This window comes from Pelophylax lessonae (assembly GCF_965119305.1).
Source record: "Pelophylax lessonae genome assembly, chromosome: 11".
Lineage (NCBI taxonomy): Eukaryota > Metazoa > Chordata > Amphibia > Anura > Ranidae > Pelophylax > Pelophylax lessonae.
Window position 1 is genome coordinate 202,745,368 of NC_138778.1, and position 16,552 is coordinate 202,761,919.

Genomic DNA, 16,552 nt, shown 5'->3' on the forward strand with positions numbered 1-16,552 from the left:
TAAAATTAATGTAACTAAATCAGCGGCACTCAACATATCGTTATCTGACCAAGAAGAGAGAGCACTTCGAACAGCGTTCCCGTTTCAATGGGCCTCAGATACGCTGAAATACTTAGGGATACAGTTAACGGCAGATCCCGCGGATCTCTATAGAAAGAATTACCTTCCGCTTGTAGGAAAGATTAAAGCAGATCTTAGAATATGGCAGCTGTTGGCAGTGACGTGGTTTGGGCGCTGTAGCGTTATTAAAATTAATGTGTTACCCCGTATTTTGTATTTAATGCAGACAATTCCAATAGCAGTTCCAAAAGAATTCTTTCATTCAATCAAGGGCATACTCCGCGCCTATATTTGGGCAAATAAATCCCCGAGAATTAAGATGCAGACGTTGGCCTTACCCAAAGTAAGAGGTGGGATGGGATTACCAGATATCCTGAGATATTACAGGGCGGTCCATTTTGTAAGGGCGGTAGACTGGCACTTCAATAAACTTACCAAACGATGGGTGGATTTAGAGAATGAGGAATCAGGTCAGCTAACCCCCCCAGCCCCATGGTCGGTGTTCGAATCAAAAGACGCTATTCTCAAACATCCTACAGTGGGAGCGACTATAAAAGAAACTAAGAGAATTCAGTCGCATTGGAGGGTAGCCCCGGGTATATCTCCGATGACACCGATCTTGGGGAACCCGGATTTTCCCCCGGGGTGTATAAATGCCAGACTCCGTAGGTGGGCTCAGAATGGTAAAAGGCGCCTAGGTGATATATGGCAAAATGGGCCTATGCCCTCCCTAGAAGAACTTAGGACAGGTGCAGGAGAATCGCTAGATTATTTCAGCCTTTATCAGTTGTATAATTATATTAGATCAGTTCGGCAGAAAGGGTATGCACCACGAGAGCTAACGGACCTGGAAAATATGTGTAGAACAGGTAAAGCGACGGGCCATTTGATCTCAAGGTTCTATACACAATTGTCAGAAGAAGAGGGAGACCAACAATTGCCATTTATCCAAAAATGGTTAAACACCGTGTGGTCAAAAGAGCAGATAAATAAGATCCTGAGATTAGTTCACCAATCGTCACTAGATTGTAAGATCCAAGAGACAGGGTATAAAATTCTAACCAGATGGTATAGAGTCCCATCACTATTACACAGAATAAAAGAGGCGGTCTCAGGAAAATGCTGGCGGTGTGGATTGGAGGATGGAAATATGGTACATATTTTTTGGGGATGTAAAAGAGTGCAGCCATTTTGGAATAAGATAGCAGTGGCTATAAAACATATAGCCAACGTGGATATACTAGAGGACCCCGCGTTGTGCTTGCTGCATTTGACAGGAAGCTCAGTGCGGAGCTACAGGAAGTCCCTGACTCTGCGTCTGTTGAATGCAGCAAGGGCATGCATACCTATTTTCTGGAAACAGACAGTGATCCCAACTTACGAGTTGTGGTGTGGGAAGGTCAACGAGATTTTTAAGATGGAAGAACTGTCCGCCATATTGGGAAATTCAGAGGATCAAGTTAAGTTGAGATGGAGACCCTGGGTGCAATACTTGGAAGCCAATTCTTCTTAAAGGGAGTTTAAGAGAGGGTCATCCTGGGCGGAGCCTGGTCCAGGCCGCGGGGGGACGGTCCCCATACCCCTTCTGGCGTACGGTAATATAGTATGGAATACATCTTCATACGAAGAAATGTTGGGAATGAGTGTATAAAAGTATAAAAACTTTTTTTTTGTTTTTTTTGGTTTAATTGGGGGGAGGAGGGAGGGGGAGGTAAGGGGGTGGGGTTTGGTCAGATCATGACAATGTTTGTTTGAAATGTATGTATATATAAAAAATCACCAATAAAGATATAAATTTTAAAAAAAAGAGGCGAATGGGCAGACTGGTTTGAGATGATAGAAAGGCAACAATAACTTAAATAACCACTCAGTACAACCAAGGTATGCAGAATACCATCTCTGAACGGACAACACATCCAACTTTGAAGCAGATGGGCTACAGCAGCAGAAGACCACACCGGGTGCCACTCCTGTCAGCTAACTACAGGAAAGTGAGGTTACAATTTGCACAGGATCACCAAAATTGGACAATAGAAGATTGGAGAAACGTTGCCTTGTCGGATGAGTCTCGATTTCAGCTGTGACATTCTGATGGTGGGGTCAGAATTTGGTGTAAACAACATGAAAGCATGGATCCATCCTGCCTTGTATCACCGGTTCAGGCTGGTGGTGGGGGTGTAATAGTGTGGGGGATATTTTCTTGGCACACTTTGGGCCCCTTACTACCAATTGAGCATTGTATAAACACCACGACCTACCTGAGTATTGTCGCTGACCATGTCCATCCTTTATGACTACAGTGTCCCCATCTTCTGATGGCTCCTTCCAGCAGGATAATGCTCCAAGTCACAAAGATCAAATCATCTCACCACTGGTTTCTTCACCATGACAATGAGGTCACTGTACTCCAATGGCCTCCACACTCACCACATCTCATCCAATAGAGCGCATTTGGGATGTGGTGAAACGGGAGATTTGCATCATGGATGTGCAGCCCACAAATCTGCAGCAACTGCGTGACGCTATCATGTCACTGTAGCACTGGCCCCTTGAGGACTGCTGGATCTCACACTTACGTGTCCCCCTGGGTTACCAATAGCAACTTTGACATTCATGGTCTTTCACTTTACTTCTTGGCTCAGTCGATAATCCGTCCAGGGGTATGTAGTGGTTTTATATCTTATTTGACAAATTAGGGATGGGAGAAGGGAATAGTGGGATTCTCCAAATGAACTATGCACAATTGGTTGAGGACTCCTATCTTCAGGTACAGCCAGGCTGTTGATTCACTCCGCCACTTAAGGTGAATTAGAATTAAGTCTCTTTCCTAAGACGACTTGGTGAACTATTGATTGACTCTCCTCAGCATCCTCTCTCTCTCTCTTTACTGCTGACACCCATCCTCTGATTATCCTACACGTGGGGTGGCCCCCCTCAGGTCAGGCCCCTTGACACGATCCCATGTACTCATGATACTGTTTTTCCAGGGTCTCCCCCTTCAGTCAGCTCTCCTGGACTTCTGGATTCAGCTCCTCTCATCCGTTCCTCTAACCTTCAGGATGACCTCCTGCGACCGCATGCCACTGCTACAGAAGAAGAGACAGCCACCCCCTCCCTCCCTCCGTGACTCCGCTCTCCAGCCAAAGACCTCGCAGCACATGTGCTCCTGGCTTTTATACAGTATCCCAGAATGCACCGAGGTGACCTGCCCTCTGCCAATCACCAGTGTGAAACACTCTCTAGACATAATGAATCGCATACTGAGCACTATGAGCAGACCTCATTAATAGACTCTGCTCTCTGATAGGCAGAGAGCAATATAGATTTCCCTGCTGCTCCTCTGATAGGCAGACAGAGCCAAAAACGATACTCACTCTCTAGCACCTACCTAGGAGGGTGCTACATCACTATGGAGCAAATCCTCTGAGGAACGTTTCCAACACCTTGTTGAATCTATGCCATGAAGAATGAAGGCAGTTCTGAAGGCAAGGGAGAAAACACAGGCGCCACTCTGAGTGCAGTAACTTGAGATTTATTGCATGAATTCAATGGAACAAAGGGTACTCACAAATAGAATAAAATAAAGGCTCATGACAACACTCCGGTCGGATCAGGATGGCTCGAGCGGTGACGGTCGACAGGCTGTGAGCGGTAGCTAGTCGCTCTTCCTGGTCCCGGGGACACACAGAAGCCGATCCGTCGTCACTTCCGACGTGATGACGTCAGGGCGCCGGCAACGCGTTCTCGGAGCATGCGCTCCTTCTTCAGGCCGATACTGCGCCATTTTGGAAGTGGGATTAAATAGAGGAGGAGCCTGAACCTACTCAGTCCTAAAGCCCGCCTTATAATCAACTATAACGGCACATAATGTTACAACATACAGCATCTACTTCATGGATAAAGATTTTTAGCATTTTGGGCTGCAATGTACAGTACAAAAAACGAGCAGTGGTTGAAAAGGGCAAATACCAAGGAAAATAAAAACATTAATATGAAAAATAATGAAATTAAATTGCAATATCTTCAGCACATGAGAATAATGAAAAATATATAGAACATTATATGCTGAAAATATACTGAAAAAAAACTAAAGACTAAATAAACTGAAATAATAATAAAAATAAAAATAAAATTAAAGAATAAAAATAATAAAAAATATATATATATAAAAAAAAATTATAGAAATATATTAAATTTAAAATGTAATAGATTATATATATATATATATATATATATATATATATATATATATATATATATATATATACAGTATATAATGACTTCAAAATGGACTTATGTGCATATGAGACAGCCATGAATTATATATACAAAAAATAAAATTAATGTGTAAATATTAAAAATATTAAAATATTGAAAATGTAAATATGAGGGAATATATTAAAAGTATCTCAAATATTTCAGATATTTAGGAAAACATCTAAAATATTTCTGTATAGTTCTGAAGGCAAAAGGGGGTCCAACCTGGTACTAGCAAGGTGTACCTATGTGGCCGATGAGTGTACACACAGTGTATTATGCACAGCCCCACCTAGAGGGCAATACACTTATTACAGAAGCTCATGACTTTATTCTTCTTCTTTATTACTCAACTCCACTCTATTATTTTTATTCCAGGTTCTTATATAGCGCTGTCAATTTACGCAGCGCTTTACATATACATTGCACATTCACATCAGTCCCTGCCCTCAAAGAGCTTACAATCTAAGGTCCCTATATGTGGAATATTGAGAGAAAATAAAATGAAAACCTATGGTTTGGAAAAGACCGACCATATAGTTTCATAAAGGAAAAAAATGGACTTTCTAAGGCACATCGTAGAATGAATCGGTGCGACTCACAATTGATAAAATATATATAGTTTTATTCCAAAACAATTATGAACCGCTTGCCGACTGCCGCACGACTATTTACTGCGGCGGTCAGCCCCTCACAGGCAAAGTGACGTAGGGCTACGTCGCTAGCCTGTGAGGGTCTAGGGAGCAAGCGCGCACCACCGGAGGCGCGCTCCTGCGCGGTCACGTACCCCCCGCACGTGTGACCGGCAGACCCGATGTCCGCCGGTCACTTGCGATCGTCCGTTAGAGCTGGAGAAAGGCAGGCGGCTAATGTAAACAAGCCGCCTGTCATTCTCCCCTGTGTATGAATAGTGATCATACGGTTCTACTATGTAGGACCATTGATCACTGTTCTTACACCTCAAGCCACAGCCAATCACAGTTAGAATCACACCCCTAGGGACACACATAACCCCTCCCTCTCAAAAAAAAGTTAACCCCTTCACTGCCAGTGTAATTTTACAGTAACAGTGCATATGTATAGCACTGATTACTGTAGAAATGTCACTGGTAACCCCAAAAGTGTCAAAAATGGCAGTCAAGGCTCCGATCTGTCCGCCGCAATGTCGCAGTCCCGCAAAAAAAAATCGCAGATCACCGCCATTACGCGTTAAAAAAAAAAAACAACAAAAATGACAAAAATCTTTCCCTTTGTTGGTAAACGTGATAACTTTTGCGCAAACCAATCAAAATACGCTTTTTGCGATTTTTTTTTTACCAAACATATGTAGCAGAAAACAAATTGGCCTAAAATGTTAAAAAATTTTGATTTTTACATTTTTTTGGGGGAATTTCATATACAAAAGTGAAAAATATTGCTATTTTTGCAAAATCGTTGCACTTTTTTGTTTATAGCGCATGATCAAAAAATCGCACAGGTGATCAAATACCACCAAAAGAAAGCTCTGTTTGTGGGAGAAAAAGGACGCCAAATTTGTTTAGGTACAGCGTCGCACGACCGAGCAATTGTCCGTTAAAGTCACGCAGTGCTGAATCGCAAAATACCCCCTGGTCAGGAAGGGGGTAAAATCTTCCGGGGCTTAAGTGGTTAAAAGAGTGAGGAAAAAAACAGACAATCCTCATTCAAGTAACATACATAAACAAGAAAAAAGAAGAAAAAGAAACATTGCTAAAAAAAGTAACCCAAAACAGTATCTATCCCAATCGTCCCGGGGGACCAGGGGGAGGACTGTAAAGGTGAATACTATAAATGTTACAATGTCATATTTATTTAATCATTGCAGAATCATATCTGATCAGTAGGTCTACGCGTTTCACTGCGTGCTTCTTCAGGACCAATTTGTATCAGAAATATATATGTGGAATATATGACTTTATTCTTCTTCTTTATTACTCAACTCCGCTCTAAACTTTTCATATTATTGTTATACAGGATTTATATAGCGCCGACAGTTTGCGCAGCGCTTTACAATATCCCTTTTATTATAGAGCGGGGAAAGGTTTGTGTGTCTGTGGGGTTTTATTATCTGTCAGAGCAGGAAGTGATGGAAATCTCTTCAATGGGGACACATTTTGTAGCAGAGTGAGAAACGGTGAGCATGTGACAATCACACAGGTGTCACCTGAACAGGAAGTGCAGATAAATCTTCCCAAAGGGGTCACAGGCAGGCCTCATTTCCTTAAACCAGGACACATATTAATTACACAGGTTCTGTAGTTGATTAAGGTGGTAATTAAACTCAGTGCCTTATCTGCATTATATCAGCCTCAGGACCTGTGTAATTATTATGTGTCCTGGATTAAAGGGATGAGGTGATAGTCATAGGCAGGAATAAAACCTTGACAGAATGATCCCCCTTTCCTCATTGAATCCATAGATAAATAATAGCCGTAGTTGGGTTATCTTTATACACAGCAGCTGTTTACAGCGCTCTCCTTTTCCTGCACAAGCTGTCAGCCATGCTGTGGATGAAAGCCTGGCCTGACCCCTCCAATGGCGGAGATAGACCGGTTTCATATTCGGTGACGTACTTCCTGCGCGCCATGGGCTGGACGTCACTGTCCGGCGCCGGGTTTCAGTTTCGTTCCCTTAGCTGTCAGAGAGCGGAGGCTCCATCTCCGGCCTCCAGACCGACCAACCCGGCACCGTGCTCCCCTGCCTGGTGCTGCCCGGGCCCTGGCTCCGCGGCCCTGCTTCCAGCATGTCCCGGGACCCCGAGGAGGTGTGGAGTCCCGAATATGACTCCACCTGGGAGGAGGAGGGGGAGGAGGAGAAGACTCGGGGCCACAGAGAGCCAGGGAACCGGCGACAGGTGAGGGGGAGGGGCATGGGGGATGTAAGGGGTGATAAATATTAGGAGAGGAGTGCAGAAATTGTGTAGAGGTGAAAACATTTGATGGAGAGGAGGAGGAGTGCAGAAGAGGAGAGAGATGGAGAGGAGGAGGAGGAGGGGTGCAGAAGAGGAGAGAGATGGAGAGGAAGGGTGCAGGAGAGGAGGAGTGCAAGATAGAAGAGGTATAAAGAGGAGGGGTGTAGGAGAGAAGAGGGATGGAGAGGAGAGGTACAGGAGAGAAGAGAGGTGTAGAGGAGGGGTGCTGGAGAGGAAAGAGATTGAAAAGGAGGAGGAGGAGTGCAGAAGACAGATGGGATGGGGAGGAGGGGTGCTGGAGAGGAAAGGGATGGAGAGGGATGAGGAGGAGGTGCAGGGGAGGAGAGAAATGTAGAGGAGGCGAGATGAGAGGAAGAGTGGGATGGAGAGAGGGGGAGAGGAGGAGTGCAGGAGAGGAGGAGTGCAGGGGGGAGAGAGATGGAGCGGAGGAGGGGTGCAGGGGGGGGAGAGAGATGGAGGGCAGGAGAGGAGAGAGATGAAGAGGATGGGTGCAGGAGGGGAGAGAGATGGAAAGGACGGGTGAAGGAGAAGGATGGAGAGGAGGGGTGCAGGAGGGGAGAGAGATGGAGAGGGATGAGGAGGAGTGCAGGAGAGGGGAGGGATGGAAAAAAAGAGTTGCAGGGGAGAAGAGAGATGGAGAGGAGGAGAAGTGCAGGAGAGGAGAGAGATGGAGAGGAGGGGTGCAGGAGAGAGAGAAATTGAGAGGTGTGCAGGGGAAAGAGATATGGAGAGGAGGGGTGCATAAGAGGAGAGAGATGGAGAGGAGAGAGATGGAGAGGAGAGAGATGGAGAGGAGGGATGCAGGAGAGGAGAATGATGGAGAGGAGGGGTGCAGGAGAGGAGAATGATGGAGAGGAGGGGTGCAGGAGAGGAGAGAATGATGGAGAGGAGGGGTGCAGGAGAGGAGAGAATGATGGAGAGGAGGGGTGCAGGAGAGGAGAGAATGATGGAGAGGAGGGGTGCAGGAGAGGAGAGAATGATGGAGAGGAGGGGTGCAGGAGAGGAGAGAATGATGGAGAGGAGGGGTGCAGGAGAGGAGAGAATGGGGAGGAGAAGTGCAGGAGAAAAAGGTGGAGAGGAGGGGAGGGGTGCAGGCTTTGAGAAGAGGTGGGGGGTGGTATGCAGAGGAGAAGGGTGGGGAATACAGAAATTAAGGAGAAGAATAGAGAAGATGTAGGAGAGAACCACAGGAGAGATTAAGCAGAGGAACTAAGGAAATGAGGAGAGATGGAGGAATTTGGGAAGGATGTAACAGTTGAGGAGAGATGGGATAATTGGAAAGGAAGAGGGATGGTTGAACTGGGGGAAGGATTGAAGAATTAGGGAGGGATGGATACAACTGGGGAAAAAAAGGATGATATTGAGAAAGATGGAGGAACTGGTGAGAGATGGGGGTGATTGGAGATGGAGGAACTGGGGAGGGGTTGAGGAACTGGGGAGAGACAGAAGGATGTAGGAACTGGGGAGAGACAGAAGGATGGAGGAACTGGGGAGAGACAGAAGGATGGAGGAACTGGGGAGAGACAGAAGGATGGAGGAACTGGGGAGAGACAGAGGGATGGAGGAACTGTGGAGAGACAGAGGGATGGAGGAACTGGGAAGAGACAGAGGGATGGAGGAACTGGGGAGAGACAGAGGGATGGAGGAACTGGGGAGGGATGGAGGAACTGGGGAGGGATGGAGGAACTGGGGAGAGACAGGGATGGAGGAACTGGGGAGGGATGGAGGAACTGGGGAGAGACAGAAGGATGGAGGAACTGGGGAGAGACAGAGGGATGGAGGAACTGGGGAGAGACAGAGGGATGGAGGAACTGGGGAGAGACAGAGGGATGGAGGAACTGGGGAGAGACAGAGGGATGGAGGAACTGGGGAGAGACAGAGGGATGGAGGAACTGGGGAGAGACAGAGGGATGGAGGAACTGGGGAGAGACAGAGGGATGGAGGAACTGGGGAGAGGTTGAGGAACTGGGGAGAGACAGATGGATGGAGGAACTGGGGAGAGACAGAGGGATGGAGGAACTGGGGAGAGACAGAGGGATGGAGGAACTGGGGAGAGACAGAGGGATGGAGGAACTGGGGAGAGACAGAGGGATGGAGGAACTGGGGAGAGACAGAGGGATGGAGGAACTGGGGAGAGACAGAGGGATGGAGGAACTGGGGAGAGACAGAGGGATGGAGGAACTGGGGAGAGACAGAGGGATGGAGGAACTGGGGAGAGACAGAGGGATGGAGGAACTGGAGAGAGACAGAGGGATGGAGGAACTGGGGAGAGACAGAGGGATGGAGGAACTGGGGAGAGACAGAGGGATGGAGGAACTGGGGAGAGACAGAGGGATGGAGGAACTGGGGAGAGGTGGAGGAACTGGGGAGAGGTTGAGGAACTGGGGAGAGACAGAGGGATGGAGGAACTGGGGAGAGACAGAGGGATGGAGGAACTGGGGAGAGACAGAGGGATGGAGGAACTGGGGAGAGACAGAGGGATGGAGGAACTGGGGAGAGACAGAGGGATGGAGGAACTGGGGAGAGGTTGAGGAACTGGGGAGAGACAGAGGGATGGAGGAACTGGGGAGAGGTTGAGGAACTGGGGAGAGACAGAGGGATGGAGGAACTGGGGAGAGACAGAGGGATGGAGGAACTGGGGAGAGACAGAGGGATGGAGGAACTGGGGAGAGGTTGAGGAACTGGGGAGAGGTGGAGGAACTGGGGGGAGACAGAGGGATGGAGGAACTGGGGAGAGACAGAGGGATGGAGGAACTGGGGAGAGACAGAGGGATGGAGGAACTGGGGAGAGACAGAGGGATGGAGGAACTGGGGAGAGACAGAGGGATGGAGGAACTGGGGAGAGACAGAGGGATGGAGGAACTGGGGAGAGACAGAGGGATGGAGGAACTGGAGAGAGACAGAGGGATGGAGGAACTGGGGAGAGACAGAGGGATGGAGGAACTGGGGAGAGACAGAGGGATGGAGGAACTGGGGAGAGACAGAGGGATGGAGGAACTGGGGAGAGGTGGAGGAACTGGGGAGAGGTTGAGGAACTGGGGAGAGACAGAGGGATGGAGGAACTGGGGAGAGACAGAGGGATGGAGGAACTGGGGAGAGACAGAGGGATGGAGGAACTGGGGAGAGACAGAGGGATGGAGGAACTGGGGAGAGGTTGAGGAACTGGGGAGAGACAGAGGGATGGAGGAACTGGGGAGAGGTTGAGGAACTGGGGAGAGACAGAGGGATGGAGGAACTGGGGAGAGACAGAGGGATGGAGGAACTGGGGAGAGACAGAGGGATGGAGGAACTGGGGAGAGGTTGAGGAACTGGGGAGAGGTGGAGGAACTGGGGGGAGACAGAGGGATGGAGGAACTGGGGAGAGACAGAGGGATGGAGGAACTGGGGAGGAATGGAGCAATTGGGAAGGATGAAGCTATTTGGGAGAGACTGAGGAATAGAGATGATAGGAACTGGAAAAGGATGGAGCAGTTGAGGAGGGACTGGTGGGAAGTGGAGATAGATGGAAAGGAAAAGGGATGTAGAAATTGGGGCAAGGATGGTTGAACTGGGGAGACGGATGAATGGGTTGGGGAGGGATGGAGGAATTGGGGAGAGATTTGGTGGAGGGATGCAGGTGGGGAAAATGGGGAATAAAGGATGCAGGAATTAAGTAAAGATGGAAAGTTGGGTTGCTGAAGAAGGGAGAGAGGGAATGAAAAGATGGAGGATATAGAGAGGAGTGTTGCAGGAGGTGGAAATGAGAACTGGGGAGGGGCAGTAATTGGGAAGAGATGGAAAGATGAGACGTTGAAGGGAGGAGGGATGTAGGAGATAGAAGAGAGATGTAGAACAGTAAAGTTTATAGAAGGTAAGGGATACAGGGAATGGAAATGAAGAGGTGAGGAGGGGAGGCATTAATTGGGGTGAGATGGAGAGGAAGGATGCAGCCATTGGGGAGATATTTGATGTGGAGTGCTAAAGTGGCAAGGGAGGAGCACAGGATGGATGGATGGATGGGAAGAAGGATGAACAGGAGAGGATAAAATGGAGATAAGGGATGAAATAAAAGGGAGAGGATATGAAAGAAGGGATATAAGGGAAAAGACTGAAGGAAGGGGAAAAGGCGATGGAAAGATTTATGAGAGAGGGAGAATTAGGGGGATGGGGATGATGTTGGCGGGAAGGATTCAGTATGGGAAGCCGGAGGTAAAGGGTTCCAGGTACACAGAGGGGTTTCAGGTGGAGGGGGAAGGGATGGAGAATGTATGTGTGTTTCTATCATTGTGTGACCGTACCTTCTGCTTCCTTTAAAGAGGTTGTAAACCCGTTTAAAATTTTTTTTTTTTTTTTACATCCTGCAAGAGAAACACATAATGAGCTAGTATGCATCGCATATTAGCTCATTATGAAATACTTACCTTAGAACGAGCCCCCGCCGTGCCGCTCACTCACCTGTATGACGAGCGACATGTTCAGTCGCCCGTCTTCCGGGATCGCGGCATCCGGCCATCTGATTGGCCGGAGCCGCGGTGACGTCACTCCCGCGCACGCGCGCGGGAGCCGACGGTCACGGCACGGGGCTCTGAAGGAACGGCACGATCAGCCGTTCCTTCAGAGCGCATGCGCCAGTGACGTCACTGGCTGCATTAAAGGTAAATATCTCCTAAACGGTGCATGTTTAGGAGATATTTACAGTACCTATAGGTAAGCCTTAATATAGGCTTGCCTATAGGTACAACTTCCTGAGGAGGGTTTACTTCCTCTTTAATGAAAGAATCTCTGTAAGGCCCCTTCCACACTTGGGGACCGTTCAGATCCACCTGTCCGTTTTTCAGGCAGATCTGAACGGTCATCCCATGCATCTCTACGGGGCAGCGGATGTCAGCGGAGACATGTCTGCTGACATCCGATCCGTCAAATCTGGATGGATGGAAACCCTATTTTCCATCCGTCCAGCGGATGGGATCGGATGAGAACGGACAGGCCGTCCATTCCCATCCGATTCCCCCATAGAGGACAGCGGGGACCTGACAGCTCTGTCTCTGCACACAGTGCGGAGACAGAGCTGCCATCTGCCTGCTCAGCGGGGGATCGGCGGATCGATCTCCCACTGAAAAAAACGGGCCGCCATTGCTGACGCTTCCTGTAAATGCTAATTGCCATGCTAACCCTGTTTCTTTTAGCCTGGGTTCACACTGGTGCGTGGGGGGCACCGCATGTGATTCATACAGGAATCTCGCCGCATATGATGTCTATGCGGTGTGATTTGAGCCATACGTTGTGTGGCTCAAATCGCATTTGCACCAAAATGGTGCAGGACCCTTTCTTTTTCCCGCACCTGAATTGCAATCACATCTGTTTCGGGGTGTCGTTAATCTAACATTGACATCCGCAGCAGATCGCATGGACACCCTGCAATTGCTGTGCAGTGTTTCTTGTGCATTTCCCACATCAGTGTGAACCGGGGTTAATACGTTAACTCTGACTGAAAACAAGTATGTAGATGAAAGGACCTCGGATCATATCTGCATTCTTGTTCCGGGTCAGTGAAGTTATTGAAACCAGAGGGCCAATGTGATGGCAAGGCAACTAAGATTTTCAGAGCTCAGCAGTGGCATGATGTCTTATATAACAGGTAAACATTAAAGTGGATCTACACTGCGTCTCCTACACTGCACCCCCCTACGCTGCCTCCCCTACGCTGCCTCCCCTACACTGCACCCCCCTACGCTGCACCCCCCTACGCTGCACCCCCCTACGCTGCACCCCCCTACGCTGCCTCCCCTACGCTGCCTCCCCTACGCTGCCTCCCCTACGCTGCCTCCCCTACGCTGCCTCCCCTACGCTGTACCCCCCTACGCTGCCTCCCCTACGCTGCACCCCCCTACGCTGCCTCCCCTACGCTGCCTCCCCTACGCTGCACCCCCCTACACTGCACCCCCCTACACTGCACCCCCCTACGCTGCCTCCCCTACACTGCATCCCCCTACACTACGTCTGAGCACCACAAACCAAAAACACTCTATTATTGAAAGCAATTGCTGCCATTGCCAACCCATCCTTGTCTTCATGCTTTATTTTGCTGAGAAATCCATTTGAAAAACACCCCCTAACATTTCTGGCCGTGGCCATCTTGACTAAGGGTAGATGATTTATGTAGCATTATATAGCTAGCAGGCATGCAAGCAGGAGGGTTTGTTTCGGTGAGAAAGCCCCTCCTGGGATGTATGACCTCATTTTGCCTAGGCCTGGAACCCAAAGTAACTGAAGAAATTGATAAAAAAAAATTTAAAACAAGTAAATATGATAAACTTTCCTAACTGTTTTATAATTCTAGCAGAATGAGGATTAAAAATAGTCAGTGTTGATTGGGAGAGTGAAGTTCCGCTTTAACCCCTTCATGCCTAAGCATAAATCAAATTTAAATGCCAAAACCAAATTTTGTCATTTTGACATGTTAGTAAAACTGTACATAGCTTTACAACTACTTTGTGCATCCAGGTGGATGTGTATACCACATTTGTTTTAGGACTAATTGGGCTTTCATTTGATGGTAAATGGTAATAGATATCTCCTGATTTTTTTTTTTTTTTTCACCAAAGAAAAACTGACCTAAAATAGTAAAAAATATTAAAAAAAAACATTTTTTTTAAAAGAAATTTACCTGTATATTTCTTGCTGCTACCATAACCTACCACCGAAGAATAACCCAAAATATATTTTCCTGCACCTGGCGATCGCAGCGATACCACATATGTGTATGTTAGTTGTTGCTTGTACCCGTAGTACAGCCCAGAATCAATCAGTGTGCATTTTTTTAAAATCCTACCTAAGGCCCCTTTCACACAGGCCGACCTGTGCGTTTTTTTGGCGGATCTGAACGGTCCCCCCATGCATCCCTATGGGGGATCGGATGTCAGCGGAGACATGCCCGCTGACATCCGATCCGTCTCCGTCAAATCTGGACGTTCCCATCCGATTTTCCCCATAGAGATGCATGGGGAACTGACAGCTGTGTCTCCGCACACAGCGCAGAGACACAGCTGTCACCCTGCTGCTCAGCGGGGGATCGGCTGCTCGATCCCCCGCTGAGAAAAACGGAATCAGTTCGACGGACGAATAGTGTGAAAGGAGCCCAATGCCTCATACACACGCATCGATAGTTGGCCGTGAATTTTCGACCAACGGCCGATCGGCCGATTTTCGGCTTCTTAGTATGATGCTTCCGACAACCGACTCCGACTTTTCGGCCGAAAAAAATCTGGTGTGCAGGCTATAAAATTTTTGTTGGCCGTCAACACAACGGCCGATTGTTCCTCAGTCAGTACAGATTTCGGCAGACAAAAATCTGATGAGCAAAACTGGGCATGCTCAGAGAAGAAAAAACACATGGAAAGTAAACCAACACATGACATCACTTCTGAAGTAGATTTTTGTTGGCTGAGAAAATTTGTGTGCAGTCTAGGCACATTCCAACCAACAAGACACCACTCTGGACAAAAGTCGGACGATCGGTCGGCCGATAATCGTTGCGTGTGTACGGGGCATTAGGCTCGATTCACATCTATGCATGTTGCTTATTGCGCATTTCTGTAGTGCTTTTTGCTGTGCTTTCCACGTTTTTTTTTTTTTTAAACCATGATTTTACCATAATTTGCATTTTTTTTATGCTTTTTTTTTTTTTTTTATATTGGAAAATTTGTTTGGCCGATTTAAAAACTCAAATCGCAGTTAAAACGCACTGCATGCTTTTCTGCAGCTTCTTCATTGAAATCTATTGAACCAAAAAAGCAGTTTTGCTTTTTTAAAAAAGTCCCTGATCCTTCCCAAAAACGCAGAGGCACAAAAATACATTGATGGGAATGTGTTCAATAGGAACCCATCTTAAAAAAAAAAAAAAAAAAAATGTCCTGTATTTCTGCAAAAAAAAGCATGAAAAACACACTGCTGTGAATGGAGCCTTAAACACACTGATACTGAATGGATAAATATATATATATATATATATATATATATATATATATATATATATATCTATATATCTCTATATTAAAATATATATATATTAAAAAAATAATCCTGTCCAAAAAATAATGACCTCTGACCCAAACACTAAACCTGCCACTGACCTAGATCAAACCCTGATCTAGGTTTTTTTTTTTTTTTTAATTTTCTTTTTTTCTTTTTTTTTGTTTCTCTGCAAGGACAGAGAGTGATACAATGTATCTGACTCGTCCAATCACAGAGAAAGAAAACAAAGGGGCGGGCTTCACGGTGCCTGATCACTGTGATAGCTAATCAGAGGCTATTACAGCGATCAGGTGATCCGGAATCGGCCAACCAGGGTCCCGATCGTTAGAGCGGGGCCTGGGGCTCTAGGTGAGACCCCGGTCTCTGTGCTAGGAGCACGCTGTGCGGCGCCCTCCCAGCACAAAGGGAGGTATGAAAATATGTGGCCCCACTAGAAAAAGCCCAGTCCAGTGGGGCCGTATATTTACGCACTGTCGGTGTAAAGGGGATAAGAACCTTGGCGTTGTGTACAGTTTGTGAAGTATATTATTTCTGCCTATTTGGTCATAACAGGTTTTGCACAGTGATTGTGCTGTCCTGCTTCTCTTTATCTCAATGCATCTCTACCAGTCACGTCTGACTGATTGAAAACAATGCACTCTCAATGTAGCCGAGTTTGTCAGGAAAGCTAAGGCCTTAAAGTTCAGATAACCACTATGAAGAGCTTCTCCAAATCCTTATACACAGCAGGTAGAATAGGTATTGAACACGGCACCAGTTTTCTAGGAAAATACATTCGTAAAGGTGCTACTGACATGAAGTTTTCACCAGATGTTGGTAACAACGTATGCAATCCATACATACAAAGTAGGGCTGAACGATAGTCGATGTGATATCGACTATCGTTCTGCGGGCGTGGGCGATATTCATATCGCCGAAGACATGATATTTAGCATTAGCATTAGGCAGGGAGAAGTCGGGACTCGGGGGGAGGACTCACAGTGCTGGTAGCCGATCGGAACTCCGCCCCTCCAGCCTGATGCAATCCAGCCCTCCCAGCTCTGCCTCTAGTCTCCAGCCGACCATTACTCCGCCCTGCTCCGCCCATTGTCTCTCCATTGACTATTTACAACACATTACAGCCTGATCCCGCCCCCGTGCATGCCCCCGATGCAGCCAGGAGAGACAATGGGCGGAGTAATGGTCGGCTGGAGACTAGAGGCAGAGTTGGGAGGGCTGGAGGGGCGGAGTTCCAATCACAGCCGAAAGCATGGGGAAACGATGTCGACACAA

At 47.4% G+C, this 16,552-nt stretch overlaps 1 protein-coding gene across 1 annotated transcript in view; it reads left to right on the plus strand.

Annotated features, from left to right (window-relative positions):
• Nucleotides 1-6,951: 6,951 nt before the first annotated feature.
• Nucleotides 6,952-16,552, plus strand: part of LOC309566482 (uncharacterized protein) — a 35,110-nt gene continuing 25,509 nt past the window's right edge. The window contains exon 1 of the mRNA XM_082271637.1: nucleotides 6,952-7,189. Within this exon, the coding sequence (XP_082127763.1) occupies nucleotides 7,079-7,189 (111 nt within the window). The 5' untranslated portion in view covers nucleotides 6,952-7,078. The remainder of the gene's footprint in view (nucleotides 7,190-16,552) is intronic.